The sequence below is a fragment of the Xyrauchen texanus genome, chromosome 29, assembly GCF_025860055.1.
Source record: "Xyrauchen texanus isolate HMW12.3.18 chromosome 29, RBS_HiC_50CHRs, whole genome shotgun sequence".
Lineage (NCBI taxonomy): Eukaryota > Metazoa > Chordata > Actinopteri > Cypriniformes > Catostomidae > Xyrauchen > Xyrauchen texanus.
Window position 1 is genome coordinate 25,827,498 of NC_068304.1, and position 18,307 is coordinate 25,845,804.

Genomic DNA, 18,307 nt, shown 5'->3' on the forward strand with positions numbered 1-18,307 from the left:
TGAAACAATAAACAAAACACGGGAACAAAAGAAAGGTCCACAATGGGAAAACAGAGACAGAACCTTGGAAGGACACGGGGACATCAACCAGGGGAACAGGAACCACGAACGAGAGAGTAGTCACAGGGAACTCGGGCTGGAAACAGGGAGCTAACAAATACATCCATCAACAAACAACGACCGACAGAGACTGAACAAACAGACAGGGTTAAATACATGGACATGGGGAGACGAGAGCCAATGAACAAACAGAACTCAAACAAGATAACAGGGAAATAAACAGAAACCAATGGCGAACTAACGAGGGCAGGTGAAAACAATGAACAGAGAACACGAAAGCTAACAAAGAGACTACGGAGCTACAAAAGGGACAAAAGTGAAAACTAAGGAATTACAAAAGTGACAAAAATGACAAACAAAGGGCAATAGTGAAACAAGACAAGGTAATAGAAGAAACTACAAAGGACTACAAAAACCAAAACAGGAACTAAACTAAGCTTCAACATAAAGCACAAAACAAAAGACAACAGTGAACATGACAGTGGCGATGAAGGGCACAACTTTTCTCACGCATCTGGACACGCAGTTGGACACAAATGACATTTTCTGTTCACAAAGTTGCAATGACAAAATAAGATATCCAGAACTTAGTATTCATGACAGAGCCTAATAGGCGCACAAAACTTGCATGACATACTGCATCTGCTGAGATTCTCAGTGAACAGCCAGCGAACAGTCAGATTTATCTAATAAATATTGACTTCACATATTTCTAGATTAACTCTCAAGTTTTTTACTCAGACCCCTTTCAAAGTCCTTTTATGTCAGTTGGAAGAGATCTTCTTTTGGATGTTTTTGGAGTGCTGTCACATACATGATTGGCTCTTCCCTCCCCGTAGATGAAGTCTTTTGAAATCATGCAAAGGGAGATTTAGTGTTCATGTAACTACTGCTCTGAAAATATCACCTAGTTTGTCTTCAAAGAGACAAACTAGCTTGTCTTCATGTCCTTAAATGGAAGTCACTTCCAATTAAATGGAAGAATGAATGGAATTGAATTGCATGGTTGTTTACTCTGAAATCAATAACATTTGGTCCTGTTTAAAAGGCCCACTGGTATTAATAACCGTGATGTACCAATTCAATTGTGATTTACTTCTCTCAATCAATAAGAACTCTTCCGTTTCATCCAAGCACCAAGACTATAGGGTATTTTGTCAGAAACAACTCTGACAAACAGGTTATCCAGCCCTTAACTCATGTCATCCGTGGAGTCAGTGTTGCTATGTTGGGCCATTCAGACAAACTGAACTTTGCCGAAAGTGGCATTCATAGCAAGTGTCAGAGTGTTTACTGTTTTCACGAGTGGCTTACTTATAGCTGTTTTCGCACATTAAACTAGGAAAGGATGACATATTTTAACATAAAACAACATAACCAGCTATGATCACCATGCAGTTGTCATTTATCTAAAGGACTAAGAGATCCAGGCATTTTACGTAAGTGGCCGTTCACACCAAACATGTCTCCATCTGTGCTTATTTTTTCATTCTATTTGAATGCACTTTCTATTTAAATACTCTTTTCAATGCACAAGAATGATGTCTTTGACTGTTGTGCCACACAGAAGCACAATATAATAAAGTTTTTAAAGCGTGTTGACATGTGTGATTAGTTTGTTCCTTAACTGCTACTATGATTTATCTCACAACATATGTATTTGTGGATTAAACACAGAGCAATTCATCTTGGCCAGACTGGCTTTTGTTTGCACAATTAAATTAACATCCCAAAATGTTTATTGTATTCTAACAGTTTCCCAATTAAATAGGAATCACATGTCCAATGATCTCTTCTCAAGGCATGGCGAGCAAAAAAATTAATATATATATTTTTTTGAATCCACTCAATCCACTGGCGAACTGAATCGCGTAGCCGAGTCGGATGGTCCTGGCCAGCCAGTGCGATGGGTTGGGAACTGAGAGCCACTCATCCAAGCTCCGTGACACGAGCACACCTCCCCAAAGACACCTTTCAAAGTGAGATATTACTCCAATCTCAGCTTCCCAGTGATGTCCCAAGCCTATGAAACGAGGAGATTGTTCGATCTGTGATTCGGTCCACCAACATTTAGTTGAAAGGAACCTTTGATGTTTTGACATTTTACGTCTTTTATTAAACTAGGTCAGTGTCTGTCTGTTAAAGAAGGCAATGGAGGTTAATAGAACCCAATGAGAAATGGTAATTGACTAGTTTAATAAATCCCTAACTGTCTTAAATTACCAACCTCTCTGTAACTACCATTTTGCATGCATATATTTTTCGTGACTATTATGTAAAAGTTTGACTCATTTTTCAGATACACACACACAGACTACTACAGAACAACATCCTGGATTCTGTGTTGAGTGCTCTGTGGAGGAAAGGATTAATTCATTTCCTTCAAGCTGATGTTGGGTTGTTAGGTTACTCATCCTACATTCTGTGTTGCACTGGTGCTCAAAATGATTTGCTTGTAGGATAACATGTTTAGTGTTTTAGTGTGGCTAAGGCCTGCAGGTTGTGTTTTAGTGAGATGTATTAATAGCAAGGTCTGTGGGTTAGCTAAGATCTGGAATAAAGTATCTGGTTCATAGATTCTCTTGAGACAGGGGCTATAAAGATACACTGGTTTCCAAAAGTTTGGAATAATGTACAGATTTTGCTGTTTCGGAAGGAAATTGGTACTTTAATTCACCAAAGTGGTATTCAACTGATCAAAAAGTATAGTCAGGACATTACTGATGAAAAAAACAGCACCATCACTATTTGAAAAAAGTCATTTTTGATCAAATCTAGGCAGCAGCCATCACTCCAACACCGTATTCTTGAGTAATCATGCTAAATTTCACTTGCCATTATATCAAACACAGCTGAAAGCTATTTGGTTCATTCAATTAATCTTAGCATTGTCTTTATTTTTGAGTTTTTTGCAATAGACTGGCATGTCAGGTCAATATTAGGTAAACAGAAACAGCTTTCTCTGGAAACTCAACAGTCAATTATTGTTTTTTTTTTAATTTTGCCAAATAAAACTGAAGATTTCATACAAAGGTGTGCACTACTGTCTTCAAAGACAAAGGACAACTGGCTCTAACAAGGACAAAAAGAGATGTGGAAGGCCAGATGTACAACTAAACAAGAGGATAAGTACTTCAGAGTCTCTAGTTTGAGAAATAGATGTCACATGTCCTCAGCTGACAGTTTCATTTAATTCTACCCACTCAACACCAGTTTCATGTACAACAGTAAAGAGAAGACTCAGGGAGGCAGGCCTTATGGGAAGAACTGCAAAGAAAAAGCCACTTTTGAAACAGAAAAACAAAAAGAAAAGGTTAGAGTTGGCAAAGCAACACAGACATATACCAGATAATTGGAAAAGAGTGTTATGGATCTTAAGCCCATTGAGCTTTTGTGGGATCAGTTAGACTGTAAGGTGCGTGAGAAGTGCCTGACAAGAAATGGCGAGTGCTACAGCTCACAGCCACACCCCCCCAGGTTCTTTCTTCCCGGAGGTGCATGATGAGCTGACAAGTTCATGGAGGGCACCTTCACTGCCCGCATCCGACCTCCTTGCTGCCTATCCTCGACAGTGGGGCGCCCACGGGTAATCGGAGGTCCCCCTGGTGGAAAGAGCAGTTGCACCTGTGTCCCGAGAACGCTGGCACCTGGTGGGATCACCCGGTGCTACCCTCCAAGGCCTGTAGGATGACATCGTCACTAACTGCCAAAGCCTGCAGTGCCACTGGACAGGCCACCTCCGCCCTGCATGCCATGGCCCTCTTGCAAGTTTACCAGGCCAAGGCACTCAAAGATCTGCACTTGGGTAGTGCTGACCCGACGTGTTGCAGGAACTGTGTTCGGCGACCGACCTCGCCCTCCGGGCCACAAAGGTCACAGCGTGGACACTGGGGCAGGCGATGGCTCCCCTCGTGGACCAGGAGCGTGCGTCATCTATGGCTGAACCTGGTCGAGATGAGGGAAGTAGACAAGGCTCGCTTTCTCAACGCCCCCGTCTCCCAGCTCGGTCTATTCGGTGAAACCGTTGACGACTTCGCCCAGCAGTTCTCAGCGGTGAAGAGACAGACGGAGGCCATTTCCCACATCATGCCTCGCCACCGTACCAGCACGGGCCGTGCTCGGTCTGCTCCCTGAGGGCATCCTCCTGCGGCTTCCAAAGGTCAGGCAGCTCTGCAGCGTCGAGCGCTGCTGTCGCGACAAGGTACACTCAGCGGAGAGTGGAGACTCCAACCCCAGGCAGTCCATCTGATTTGGGAGCAGTTCCACAAAGCACAGCTAGACCTTTTCACTTCACAAGAGACCTCCCACTGCCCGCTCTGGTACTCCCTAGCGGAGGCTCCCTCAGGACAGATGCGCTGGCACAAAGCGTGCCCTGAGGCCTGCGCAAGTACGCATTTCCCACAGTGAGCCTATTTGCATGGGTGCTGTGCAAGGTCAGGGAGGATGAGGAACAAGTCACTCTGATGGCCCCCTACTGGCCCACACGGACTTGGTTCTCAGATCTCATGCTCCTCGTGACAGCCCCCCCTGGCGAATTCACCTGAGGAAGGACCTTCTTTCTCAGGGACGGGGAACCCTCTGGCATCCACGCCCAGATCTCTGGAACCTCCACGTCTGGCCCCTGGACAGAATGTGGAAGATCTAAATGGCCTACCACCAGCTGTCATAGACACAATCAACCAAGCCCGAGCTCCCTCTACCTGGCAACTTTTCACCCTAAAGTGCTGCTTGTTCGCAAATCGGAGTTCTTCACAATCTGAAGACCCGCAGAGATGCACAGTCGGGTCAGTGCTCTCGTTTCTGCAAGAGAGGTTGAAGGGGAGGCTGTCCCCCTCCACCTTGAAGGTCTATGTAGCTGCCATATTGGCTCACCACGACAGAGTGAACAGTAAGCCCATAGGGAAGCATGATCTGATTATCAGGTTCCTTAGAGGCACCTGGAGGATGAACCCTCCCAGGCCATGCCTGTTCCCCTCATGGAATCTCTCCGTGGTTTTTTCAGACCTTCAGAGTCCCTAGTTCAACATGTTGTTATAGGTGTGTTTTCATAATAAAATTTCACAAACTTGAACTTTACTATTAAGACATTTTCAGTATACCAGAACAGTCTTCACAAGGTCAAAACTGTGTTCAATGTAGAGAATAAAAGAGAGAGTGAGAAAAAGAGGGAGGTGTTGAGATTTATAGGCCAAATCCTTAAACATCAGGGAAGATGTCCCCCTGACTTTGGGGGCTGTGTGTGTGGGCAGCAGAGTGCTGTGTGCTGTAGATAAGCTGTATGTACGTCACTAATCACACACTTCACTGCAGCTGATGACATTGACCAGACCACACATTCAAATTCAAGCAGAATAACATGCAGGCACAATCTTATGATTGTGGTTAAAGTGTGCTCACCTTTAAGGACGGATTAGACTTTAAAAATGTGGCTGACAATTAAAAGGACATGATAAAAGATTGTCAGCAGTGGTCTGTTAAGAATTAAACCATATCTATAACAGAGGTCCTCAACCTGTTTTGTTTCAGGGCCCAGATTTTACTTTGGACATCACTTGGCGACCCAACATGGTGCCAAAAATTGTTTATTGTACAAAAGTAAATAAAATGTCCTTAAAATTAAACATAAAAGTTATTAAAATTAAAATGAACTGCTTAGGCCCAACAATATGCAAAATTATTTATATGATGTTGGCTGGAAAATTTACAATTATGTTAAACAGCAGTGTAAACTGATAAATGGAACTAACAATGGGTCAAATATGTGTTCGTATTAGTCATATCACCAAGTGACATATGAATTAGCACCAAAATTGAGTGGATTTTGAGTGGACGCTCAGCTTTTGATGTCACAAATAAAAATAAATGATAGCCTAAGATATTTGAGATATTTTTTTATATCTGTGTGGCCATCTAGCTCTATCACAACCGCACATTTGCGTACATAACAGACTGCTCTTAAAGGTACTTCTCTCCTGATTCTCGGATCACTGCGTGATCTCTACAAGTAAGCTAATAAAATAATTTCAACTTAAATCAATGTTTCATGTCCATTCATTTGTTTATTTGGCAAGTATTCTTGTAATAGGTTGAATAATGAGGAGTCAGATGGTCATTTTCACAAAATAATTACCAACTGAACTCCGATACAAACCAGAAGTTGATTTTAGCTGTTCAGCGATTTCTATCATCTCAAATTACATTATTTCAATGCAAAACAATAATATATGTCTATATGTTTATTTATTTGGTTAGTAGCTGTGTAATAAGCAGAATAATGTACAGTCAGCTGGTTGTTATCACAAAACAAACCCCTTCAGGCTGATACAAGACCCCTCCACTTCACGCACCTGTCCTGATCACCCTGTCAGGGTTTATTGTGCAATAACAACAGGCTGACTGTCCATTATCCTTTACTTATTTTGCTGTCCTAATTGTTGTCAATTAAATGGTTAGTTGCATTTATTTCTTGCATTGAGCATAATTTTGTTCTCTGCTGTTTGCAACCGTATCAGAACAGACAGCTTGACCTGTGTAGCTTTGGAACACAATATATAAATTAAGATCTGATCACTTAAAACCCTCCATGCGATAATTTAATGTGTAATTATACTATTAGATAATTAAATATTTACCCAAAAAAGAGGATAAGCTGTACTCTTTAAAGAAGGATATTTAAAATACTCTTCTGTTTTGATGTTCATTTCTGCTTTACATTTTGCACAAGTATAAACTTCTTTAACTCAACATAATTTAAAAACACTTTAAAGTTTATTTTGTGCTGACTCCAACCAAAACCTTTTTAAGCATATCTTGGAGAAGACACATTTTGAAGCACTTTCTACAGCATTATTGTGCAGTTATAATCTCTGCATTGTGGAGCTAAAAAGTATTTTGCCTGCCAGTGGTGTAAAAACTTGCTGTCAATCACACAATTTCAGCCAATGATGTAAAACAACATTTAAGGCCCAAATGAGATAATTTCCTTATGACAACTGAACTGACATTATCGTTTTTTTAAATGAATGGAAATCTTTCCCTAGATTTAAAACCTTTGAGAAGAAGGCAGCCCGACTGCATTTTCTGATTTTCTGATTTTCTGATTTTCTGACTGCTGTTTTATGATGGTCTTTGGCTTTGTTTCAGCTGCAAATGACAAACAAAGCCAAATGCTTCTCTCCTCGAGTTATATTGTTAGGAAAAACTACACTAATAAACAGCCTTATTATTTTTCTGCTGCTGTGATGTTGGAGTGTCCAAAACTGAAGGCAGCACCATTGGTGATTCGCTGCCCAGTTAGTCAATGACTTAACAGCTAGGGATATTTTCTTTCTAAGGAAACCATAGGCACCAAGGCATCAGTCACATGTTATAATCTAGAATAAATTCAAGTCAGCTACAGATAACCAAGCAAATTGCTCACTACAATCTCCTTAATGCTTATTTAATGGTATAAATTACATTTTTAGATAGAAATGGGCATTTATTCAAGATTTTCACTGGGAAATTACTTTTTTTATTTATTTCTTAGGGTTAGGGTTAGGGTTATGTCTTATGTCTTTAGAACACTTGGAATATGAAGGAATATGAAGGACTCATTTTATGATACTTTTGGGTCCTTTTTTAAGCTTTAAAGTAAGTCAGCATCAACTGTCATTGAATTGAAAAGTCATATTGACATATTCATTAATTTCCTTATGTGTTCTGCAAAAGAGAGAAAGTTAAATGGGCTTACAATGATATAAGGATGAGTAAATTATGACAGAATTTTTTATTTTTAGGTGAAATATTCCTTTAATTAATTTACTTCTTTTAGTCACTCCATTAGACACCATTTTTATTCTTTTCACCAATTGCCGAACCACTCGCACAAGCTTGAGGGATATTAGACAGCAAAGCATATCTATGTTACCTTCAAAAATGTAATAAACAAAGGCATCTTAGTAGATATTTTGTTATGCAAACATTGAATTCTGACTTGCCATTTCTCCTTAAAGGATTAATTCTCTTATCATTTACTCACCCTCATGTCATCCCAGATGTGTATGACTTTCTTTCTTCTGCAGAACACAAACAAAGATTTTTAAAAGAATATCTCATCTCTGTAGGTCCATACGATGCAAGTGAATGGTGTCCAGAACTTTGAAACTCCAAAAAGGACAAAGTCAGCATAAAAATCATTCATACTACTCCAGTGGGTAAATACATAATTCAGAAGTGAAATGATAGGTGTGGGTGAGAAGCAGATCAATATTCAAGTCCTTTTTCTTTTTTACCATAAATATCCACCTTTTGATCAGCCCAGTAGGTGGCGATATGCTTGATGAATGCTAATGGGCAAAAAAAAAAGAGGAATGTGAAGTGAAAGGGGACATTTACCAGAAAAAAATGACTTCACTATTGATCTGTTTCTCTCCCATACCTATCATTTATCTTCAGAAAATATTAATTAAAATACTGTCTTATTACTTTAATGCTGACTTTGTGAATTTTGGAGGTCACCATTCACTTGCATTGGATAGACCTACATAGCTGAGATTGTCTGAAATCTTAATTTGTGTTCCACAGAAGAAGGAAAGTCATACACATCTGGGATGGCATGAGGGTGAGTAAACGATGAGAGAATTTTCATTTTTGGGTGAACTATCCCTATAAACTGCCTGCAAAGGCAGCAGTTTTCAGGTTTCTGACACAACCAAACTATGGTTTTGGAATGCAGATTTTAAATTTTTTTTCTGAGTACTGATCAAGAACACCTGCAGTCTTTATTTATTAGCTGATTAATTGCATTTCCAGCTAATTCTCTCTTTTCCTCTAATTAATGATATATATTTTCCTTCCTGTGCTCAGTGTATCTCAGTCCCTACCCATCAACACATCCTGCTTGTGACAGAGGCAGGCAGAGATAAAAAAAAAAAAGCAGGTTTGCTCTCTCCAACCCCCTCCTTTCCTCTCTCCCTCCTCCCTGTGAATGTGTGCAGCGGTACGTCAGAGCAGAGCACTGGTGTGTGTGTGTGTGCGTGCAATTGCAGGCTGGTTACTGTGTGAGCATGTGAGGAAACAGGAGCGTCAGAGATAGGATACACCACACAGACAACCTCAAAATCACGATGCTTATGCATTTGCCCGTTTCGATGGGGGAACCCACTTGTTTTACCTGTTTTTGTGCTTGGATGGCTACAAAGCTTTGCAACCTCTCTGCTGCTCTCTCCAGCGAGATGGATGAGATTTAGAAAACTACTGCAGTAGTCTCGAACCTGCTTTTTCCTTTTACTCTGCCTCACTTTGTCTTTTTCACACTTTCATTAAGACTGTCAAGCTCTCTCTCTGCTGTTAAAATGAATGCAACAGAACAGGACTTTTTCTAAGTGTCAGTTATTCAGTCATTCAGTTGCAAGTTCATTTCCTGGGGCCATTTGGATTAAACAGGAAGCCATGTGGAACCAGTCGAGGTACTCAAACCACTACCAACCTCAGCCTGGTCACCCCTTTTACCATTTACCCTACAGGTGAGTTGGTGGTATGAATCTGCAGGACCTGCAATACAATATTAGATTGATATTTTAGGATCAGAATATGATTATATTGTGATTCTAAACTGATATATTGTGATCTTTTACTCACTTGTTACATCTTCATTGGACTTTTGTGCAACAAGTGCAGAACTTCCTGCATTACTTCAAAGTATAGCCATGGAATTAACGTAGTCAGTGTCAGTAAACAAATTCACATGCTGTAATAACATACCTTAGGTCAAGCTTGTTTATCATTAACAAAAACCCTTGCAGTCTAGCTGTACATAGGATCTGTACAGACATGCTTATAAATAAAACAAGCTATCAATTTCTGTTTCTTGCCCATTCTCAGTTTGCATTTTGGTGGAATAGAAGTAATTGTGTGTAACTAAAACTCTCGATTCTTAGTACAGTCTTCATTGGAGTAGATGATGAAATGTTTGTATGTTAGTTCGGAAGATCCGTACTCCTGCAGTTGTGATGCAGTTGTTTCCAGATTTTGGACTAATGGTATTGTGCTGTACTCCTTTTCATCTTTCTGTAATGGTTGTGTCCACACAAGCCTGTCGAGGGGTTATATCAGGCTGGACCTGCATGACAGTAGATCCTGGAACGTTTGGCAGGTTTAGATAATACTAGATTAAATTTAAACCACACGCGTCTGTGACAGGGATTATGGTTGCAATGTGATGGAATTAACTGCTTTATTTACGCTATGACATTGTGGAATTCCAACAGGTCCTGTTGAACTGGCAGGTTGAGTAAGTTCTGTGGAAATAAAGACCCAATGCCAAGAACATGTCATAAATTGTTGTCTGATTGAAGGTTTTGTATTCCTTGAATACCATCTGCAACATTATAGATTTACAGCCAATTACTTGTGCTAGTGTTTTAACTCTTCCTTATAACTCTGTCAGCATTTCCTAATAGTTAAAAAAAGGAGTGTATTGTTCTCACATTATTTACTCATTGGAGATTTTTGTTCTCCGGATGCATTTCTCATGATTCAGTGGCAATACTACTATTTGTTATGAGTTTATTTCAATGTACTTTCAGAGACACAGCAGGGGTTGCTTTTTATGCTCCACTTTTTTCTGCTGCAATGAGATAATTATACCAAACCTATTATTGTGAGCTGCCCACTCCACCCCAACACAAAGGAGTAGTTCACTCAAAAAATTTTATGTTCTCATCATTTATTCACCCCCATGCCGTCCCAGATATTAATGACTTTATTTCTTCTGCTGAACACAAACAAAGATTTTAAGAAGAATATTTCTGCTCTGTAGGTCCATTCAATGCAAGTGAATGGGTACCAAAATTCGGAAGTGCCAAAATCCACATAAGTGCAACACAAAGTACTCCAGATGGTTAAATCCATGTCTTCTGAAGTGATATGATAGGTGTGGGTGAGAAACAGATCAATTTGTAAGTCCTATTTCTTTTATATTTGCTTTCTCCTTCTTCTGTTTTTGGTGATTCAGATTCTTCTTGAATATCACCACCTACTAGGCGGGGAGGAGAAATTTGGATAAAAGATGACTTAAATATTGATGTTTCTCACCCAGACCTATCATATCCCTTCAGAAGACATGGATTTATCCACTGTAGTCATATGGATTACTCTTTATGATACCTTTATATGGATTTTGGAGCTTAAAATCCACATGAACTTTGCATGCATTGTATGGACCTACAGAGCTGAAATATTCTCTTAAAAATCTTCATTTGTGTTCTGCAGAAGAAAGTAAGTCATACACATCTGGAATGCCAGGAGGGTGAGTAAATGAGATAATTCATTTTTGGGTGAACTATCCCTTTAATTAATGTAACTAATATATATGACTGATATTAATGAATACAGCCTAATTGTAAAGTGCTATTCTGTATAGAAATAAAGTTTCTTACAGTACATGGCTGCATATGTCTTTTTAATTGTTGATCTATGGACACATGTTGGTCTGTGCTGGTTGAACATTTACATGTCTCAAGACCCCCTTTAATCAGTGAGACTGCAATCTCCACCCAATGCAATTCATAAAAATAAATAAATAAGTAAAAATAAATAAATAAATCTGATATCACTAAAAAGATGCCATTTTGGAAGTAAATCTGGATTATAAATAGAGCCGTATTTTAATCTGTTCCACATGGTTTCACTGTCTGTAAAGAGCCAGCAAGATGACTGATTGCAAGATATTTTTATGAATATGACCACTGACCTTTCAAACACAGGTGTGTAAGTCCTGGATGGAGGTGTCACATTTGGGGTCAACTTTCGTGTGGATTTAGCGTCAATTGGACTAGTAAGGCCCCTCTGATGTTTGGGACATTAAATGCCATTTTGCATTGTTTGTGTTTCCTATATATGAGTGTGTGCTTGTGGTCTGTCAATTAAATCTTTGTAATTAAAAGCTGTGTAGTATTTGTGTTGGATGTGTGCACATGTGTCCTTGCCTGAGCATGCTGTATGTGAATGTGGTACAGCTGGATATGGTTTCTATTGTTACTGTGAATGGATTGGCTAACATGGAATGATTGAAACTGCAGATTGTCTTGATTCAAATCCTGATTCATCTTGATTTGTTTGTAGAGGGCTTGTCTGGCTGCTTTCATTGATATGACCTATGCCTTATTGATATAAAACCTTTTAACTGAGAAGCATTACTGGTTATTACTATTATCATCAGTTCCTCAACTTTTACCACACATGTCAAACATGTCCAGCACAATCAATCAATAATCTATTAAGTGTACTAGATTGCTCTTTGATTTTCTTCATGCAGTACGCGATATGCAGTGTAACATCAGAACTGATTATATATGCAGATGTTCATAAAAAAAAAAAGAGTTTGGCTCAGACAACACTTACAGCAGTGTCTTTGGTTTGATTGTCTTTGACAAAATCTGAATTATCACTGGGAGCCCATCTGTTTCTCTGCCTTGGCACAAACCAATCACATTCCAGCATGGGTCCCAGAGATGCCACATTGAGAGCTCACTTACCCAGAAGAGGGCTAAAAAAAGGTCCCACACTCATACAAGCTGGATCCTGGCTTGTAATTTGCACTCTGACGTGGCTGCATGATTTATCCAGTGCTGTTAGTAGGTTGAGAGGATCAAAGATCAGAGGGATAATCCAGATGTGTGATTTGGCTCACACTTATTCCTGTCTCTCTCTCTTTGATGAGTGGACATCCAGCAAATGAACTGGACTGTTCCGATTTCTGTGAGAGGACATATAAAGGTAGATATTGCAGCAAGGAATATTATCGACCTTAAATCCACTGATTGCTAAAATAATGTGGAGCAACTGCTTTGAGAGCTGCTTGGGAGTGAACTACGTAAGGTAGGACTAGTTTAGCATTTTATTGGTTGAAATGTAGGCTACTATTGGAAACATTTCAGCAGCTACATCATGCATCACATCACTAGAGAGAATGATGGTTTTCCATGAATGCCCCTTATATTTGTTGTGTTCCATTATCCAAATTCCTTTGTATGTGTAACATGTTTTGAATGTAGTCTTGGCTAAAGCTGTTTTTAGGCACATTGCACAGCGCAGTGCCTGCAACCCCTTCAGCTGGGGCTGCACGATATATAGAATTTATCAAAATATCTTAAATGTACATGTCGCGATATGCATATCGCAAGGGCTTGCAATAACGGAATCCTTTTTATAAGTGAAAATGAATGTTTATGGCGACACAGATAGCACACGATTGTCACTTGGTGTGTGTGTGTGTGTGTGTGTGTGTGTGTGTGTGTGTCGCGCACATGCAGTGTACATCAGGGCTGGACTAGGACAAAAAATCTGCCCTGGAATTTTGGTCCAGACGGCCCACCACTACGATCCAGAATCGGTCCAGTCGGACACCACCCATATATATTTATATGTATATATATATATATATATATATACACACACTGTCGTTCAAATTACATACACACACGCAGAATCGTTTGTGTTTATGTGTGTATACCTACTGTGTATACCAGTTTAAGTGGACCAGTGTACTCGCTCTTGACTTACTCTCTGGTGATCTGAGTTGGCCAATCTCCATGCTCTTACTTGATTACTTAATTGTCAAAGAAAAGGAGCTTACGGTCAAAGTATAATTTCAAATTATTTAGTATAATGTAAGAATACAACTGTGTACAACATATACAAGAAATCAAAATGTTGCCAGTGATCTCCACTCCAAGAGAGAGCATAGGCCTCTTCAAAGAATGCAACCTTTTAAAGAATAAGAGGGGAAGAATGTGAAAAAAAAGAAGCGATTAGAAGTTCATTAATTATCACAGTGATTACAGTACTGATATCTTTAATCTTGAACATTTTGAGATAGTTGTTTGTACTGTATACTTGCATGGTAAAAATTGGTGCATTGTCCTTTGAACTACCTCAAAAACAATGGCATTCTGAGAGATTGAGAGAGAGAGAGAGAGAGAGAGGGGGGGTTGGGGGTATTTGAGAAATTAGATTAATGATAGATTCAGATGGTGACAAAACCTTCTAGAAAAGTTAAACAGTTGCATATATTGCAAACTCACAAAATAAAAAAGGATGTGAGTGAATTACACTCCAGTTTAGACTCCTCTTCAAACAAATAAGGACAGTCTTTAAGAGAGATTGTAGAGGGTGGGGGTCACAACGAGAGATTGAATTGACTGAAGTAATCACAGGAAATACATGATAATTACATAATAACAATACTGGTATCTGTAATCTAGAACAATGTGGAGAGATTTGGATGTACTTTATACTTACTTAGTGGAAGGCTGCATGGCACTAAACACTAAACAACAATGAACACTGAAGCACACAAGGGAGGACATCCTGAGAGTGGTGGAGGGGGGAATAATTAGACACATGATCACAATATCTTCAGTGTAAAAAGCTACATCATTATGAATCATTTTAAAATAAAACAAATAATTTAATCTCACCTAACTGTAACAGCAGTTTCTTCATCAACTCACTCTTCTCTGCAATTCTGTCAATAACTGTGTCTGTGTCCAAAGCCACAAGAATGTCCTTTTAAATTGCCATCAACCTGAAGGCTTCTAATTGACTGGTAGACAGGCAACACTTGAGCTTGCTCTTTATATATTTAAGGGTTAAAAAATATTGTTCACAGGCCACCTGGGTTATTGAGAGTCAGCAAGAACCTGTGGGCATGTTGAATCTATGGAGAATCTGAAAGCAGCACAGTGGGCACTCTTTGCAGGACTCACAGCTTTTGTTTTTAATATCCATGTCCTCTTCCTTTCCATTAGGTCCTTCCTCCACTGTGTGGATCATATACTCCTCCAATAGAGATTGTTTCAGCTTGTCCCACTGGCCTGCTAAGCTTTTCAGCTCTGACTGCAGGTTGTCAACTGTTGCCCTACTATCAAATTTAACCAGGCACTTGCTGAGCTCTTCAAGTGCAAATTCAGGGAGAGCACTGGTTCGGATCAGGGGGACGTTTTTAGGATCTAGAAAGGACAAATCTGCATAAAGAGTGCCATGGGTCAGAAATCTTCGGTGGATGCCCTCAATAGCTGTATCAAGAATTTCATTGTGAACCTTCACCTCATAGGCTTTCTCTGCATCATTCATGGTCTCATCCTGAGCCATCTCTGCTGGCATGGCTTTTTTCTTCTTCATTCTCTTCTGTGGCAGTGTAGTCTCCACCTCCATGACTATCTCTTCATCCAGCTTCAACATTTTTTCATTTCACAAAGTTGTCAGCAGAATCCTTGACAGCCTGGAAATCTCTGGCTATCTGTTTGAGAGCATCTTGTGTTGACATGACCATCTTATGGACAGAGAGGATATTCATTCCTACCATCTGCAGGTACTTTACAGTGGACCTGTTTGCTCAAATATCCCGAGGAACAATTGAGCTGTCAAAATTTACTCAATCGTAGGCTCTCTTTGTACCCTCTGGCTTTGGTGCGTACATTTGCTTTCACTGTCTTCTGTTCCTGTATGGCTGCAAGTGTGGACACCACATCAATGTACAGACAGTCTTGTGGATTTCTGAAAGACCCAAATATTTTTTTCAGGGCTTCACCCACCATCATGTCTCTCCAATCGGAGCAATGCGCCTGTGTCTCTTGTCATGACTCTGTTTCTCCCACAAGTTCACTCTCTGGTATGAATCCTTGATAAACACTGCTGTGTCTTTAAGCAGATCAAAAAGTGATCCACTCTCAATCACTATTTGAGGGGTGTTAGACAACACAAGATTGAGGACATGTGCATAGCACCATACATGAACATGGTTGGCGGATTGTGATGCCAGCAGTGCAGAGAAGCCTCTGTGCTGCCCCTGCATGTCTGAAGCCCCATCTGTGGAATTTCCAATGCATATGCATATATCCAGGTTCAAATGCTCAAGAACCTCTGTCAGTAACTTCACAAAGGTCTGTCCAGTGGACGCATGGCAATGGGCCACTGCGACAAGTCTCTCATTAACAACATCAGTTATATACCTCAAAATGACTGAGCACTGGTCTTGTCCTGTTATGTCCTGGGTTGTATCCAGCTGGAACGAAAGCATTCCAGATTTCTGGATGTCAGTGGAGATATTTTCCTGAATTAAGTTACGGATGGTATCAGTCACAGAGTTGACTGCAGTTTTCGACAGTAAAGTAATGAGGAAACCTCTACCTTTTGATCCTGATGCATGAAATATTTTGCTTTTCTCAAGAACATTGCTGAGATGCTATTTCAAGCAGACATCATACTTTCCCAATAAAATTATCATCTCCAAAAAATGTCCATGGTCAATGCTATGGATGTCCAAAGTATATGCAACCTCATTCTCCACCTTTCTGTAGCTTAGGCCTCTCTTCCCAATAACTTTCATGACCTCCACTACCCGTTCCAAAACTTGACACCTCCTCTTTACCTTATCTCTGTGCACGGTCAGTTGTCTGGCTCCTAATAGGTTGCTAATGTCAGCTTTTGAACATTTAAAAAAATAAATAAGCTACAATTTCTGTGTGTTATGCTTTTCTCATGCTCTTCAATTCTATGGTGCACATGTCTTCAGTCTGACATTCCAGTCACAAAAGTCAGTTGCCTTGAAAGCCAGGCATACAAAACAAAACAAAGCATGATGTTTGTTACAATACTTCAGCCACTTTCTGATTGCGGCATCTCTACTGGTGAACACCTTCACCACAGGGTTGTTAACATCTTGTCTGTGATGATGTATTAAAAATGTCTGAATCATGGGCACGGGTCGGGACGAACAAAGTAATCTACTCCCTGATCCTCCTCTCTCTCCTCCACTTGTACAACATGGCTTGACTAGAGAGAGAGGAGAGAGATAGAGAGATGTTTAACTGAAGTATTTCCCTGACAAAGTCTTGCTAAAATCTGTACAATTTAAACAAAACCCTACTGGTAATGAGCAGAGTTGTTTATTCAACATTTAATGCATGGAGTTGTTCTAATATATTTCATTTGATAGCCTATTAAATATTCTGTTCACACAGGTTTCAAATAACCAAATATTGATGATGAATATATATTAATGTTTAAACAGATAAGATCATCCTTTTGTTTAATATTAATGATAAGAAAGGAGGTATTAGGAATTTATATGTGACATATTGCGATTAGGTCAATGCTGCATTCATGAGCAATGGATAGTGGCTGCAGAAGTGACTCCACAGCTTGCTTCCATTTAGTGGGATTACGCTTCACCTGATTAAAAAAAAATTGCCCTTCTGGTCTTCATTGATGCAAGGACAAAGTTTGAGTGCACACACGCAATATCTGAGCTTCAGCAGAGCCAATTCATAAGAGAAAACTCACTGTGCGACAGCGAAGGAAATTCCCCTGCAAGTGGTTTGCGTTACAATAATGCGCTCTCGACATTTGTCATGAACATAACGCCATAGAAACTGCCTAAAATTAACTATAAAGAAGAGAAGAAAGTCGTATCTAAAAGCTGTGTGCCTGGGTGGTGCCCCTGCATGCTGCCACTCAGCGCGTTGCCGTGCTAGGCTACTGTTGCTGCCTACATTGCTAATGCCAGGACAGGATCCGCCATTGCGTGCAAACACATTAGGACAGGTTACCTCCCTCTTCCCTCCCTGTGAGTCCCTGTTATCATGAAGCTACTCCTTACCAATTCAACTACCCTCTTCTCCTCCTTCTGCCTGTCCTTCTGGCCTTCATCATTGAGAACAGAACAAGCCTGTACTTCATGGCTCGCCATCTGCTCTTTTACTTGATTATGCTGCTGCAGAAACTTTGGCACAGCCGACGAAGTAGTAGCTACCGCAGCAGCCCCTACAGTAAACATGTCTGTAATCTTTGCACATTTGGCGGCATCCGCCTCCAAACTTTTAAGCCTCTTATCCCAGAGATTTTCAGCACCACATTTGCGCTTTGGTTTGGCCATTTTGGGAGATGGAGGAGGAGAGGTGAAGCGATATTTATATTGGCGTAGCAAAATACTGAATCGCTCCATCTATGGCACATTGTGATTGGGTTTACTCTGTCAGTAGAGAAGACAAACCAATGGGCTGCTGGACCTGCATGATGGGCCAGTCCTTGGAAAAAGAAAAAAAAAAAACATTGTCTCAGCCCCAAAGTGCGTCAGCACATGGGGACAAAGATCTTACTTTTTAGAGAAATGTCCTTTGGTCTGATGAAACAAAAATTGAACTTTTTGGCCATAATGACCATCGAAATATTTGGAGGAAAAAGGGCTTGCAAGTCGAAGAAC

At 40.1% G+C, this 18,307-nt stretch overlaps 1 protein-coding gene across 9 annotated transcripts in view; it reads left to right on the forward strand.

The window, feature by feature from the left end:
• The window catches only part of LOC127622895 (pleckstrin homology domain-containing family A member 7-like), a 128,973-nt gene that overhangs the window by 20,323 nt on the left and 90,343 nt on the right, over window positions 1–18,307 (forward strand). The window contains exon 1 of one of the 9 annotated variants that reach the window (XM_052097033.1): window positions 9,108–9,566. The exons of 6 other annotated variants lie outside the window; for them this stretch is intronic. In XM_052097033.1, coding sequence (XP_051952993.1) covers window positions 9,400–9,566 — 167 coding nt within the window. In that variant the 5' untranslated portion in view covers window positions 9,108–9,399. Of the gene's footprint in view, window positions 1–9,107; window positions 9,567–12,619; window positions 12,922–18,307 lie in introns of those variants that run through there. 2 more of the 9 variants (XM_052097039.1, XM_052097040.1) reach the window with 2 other exon arrangements.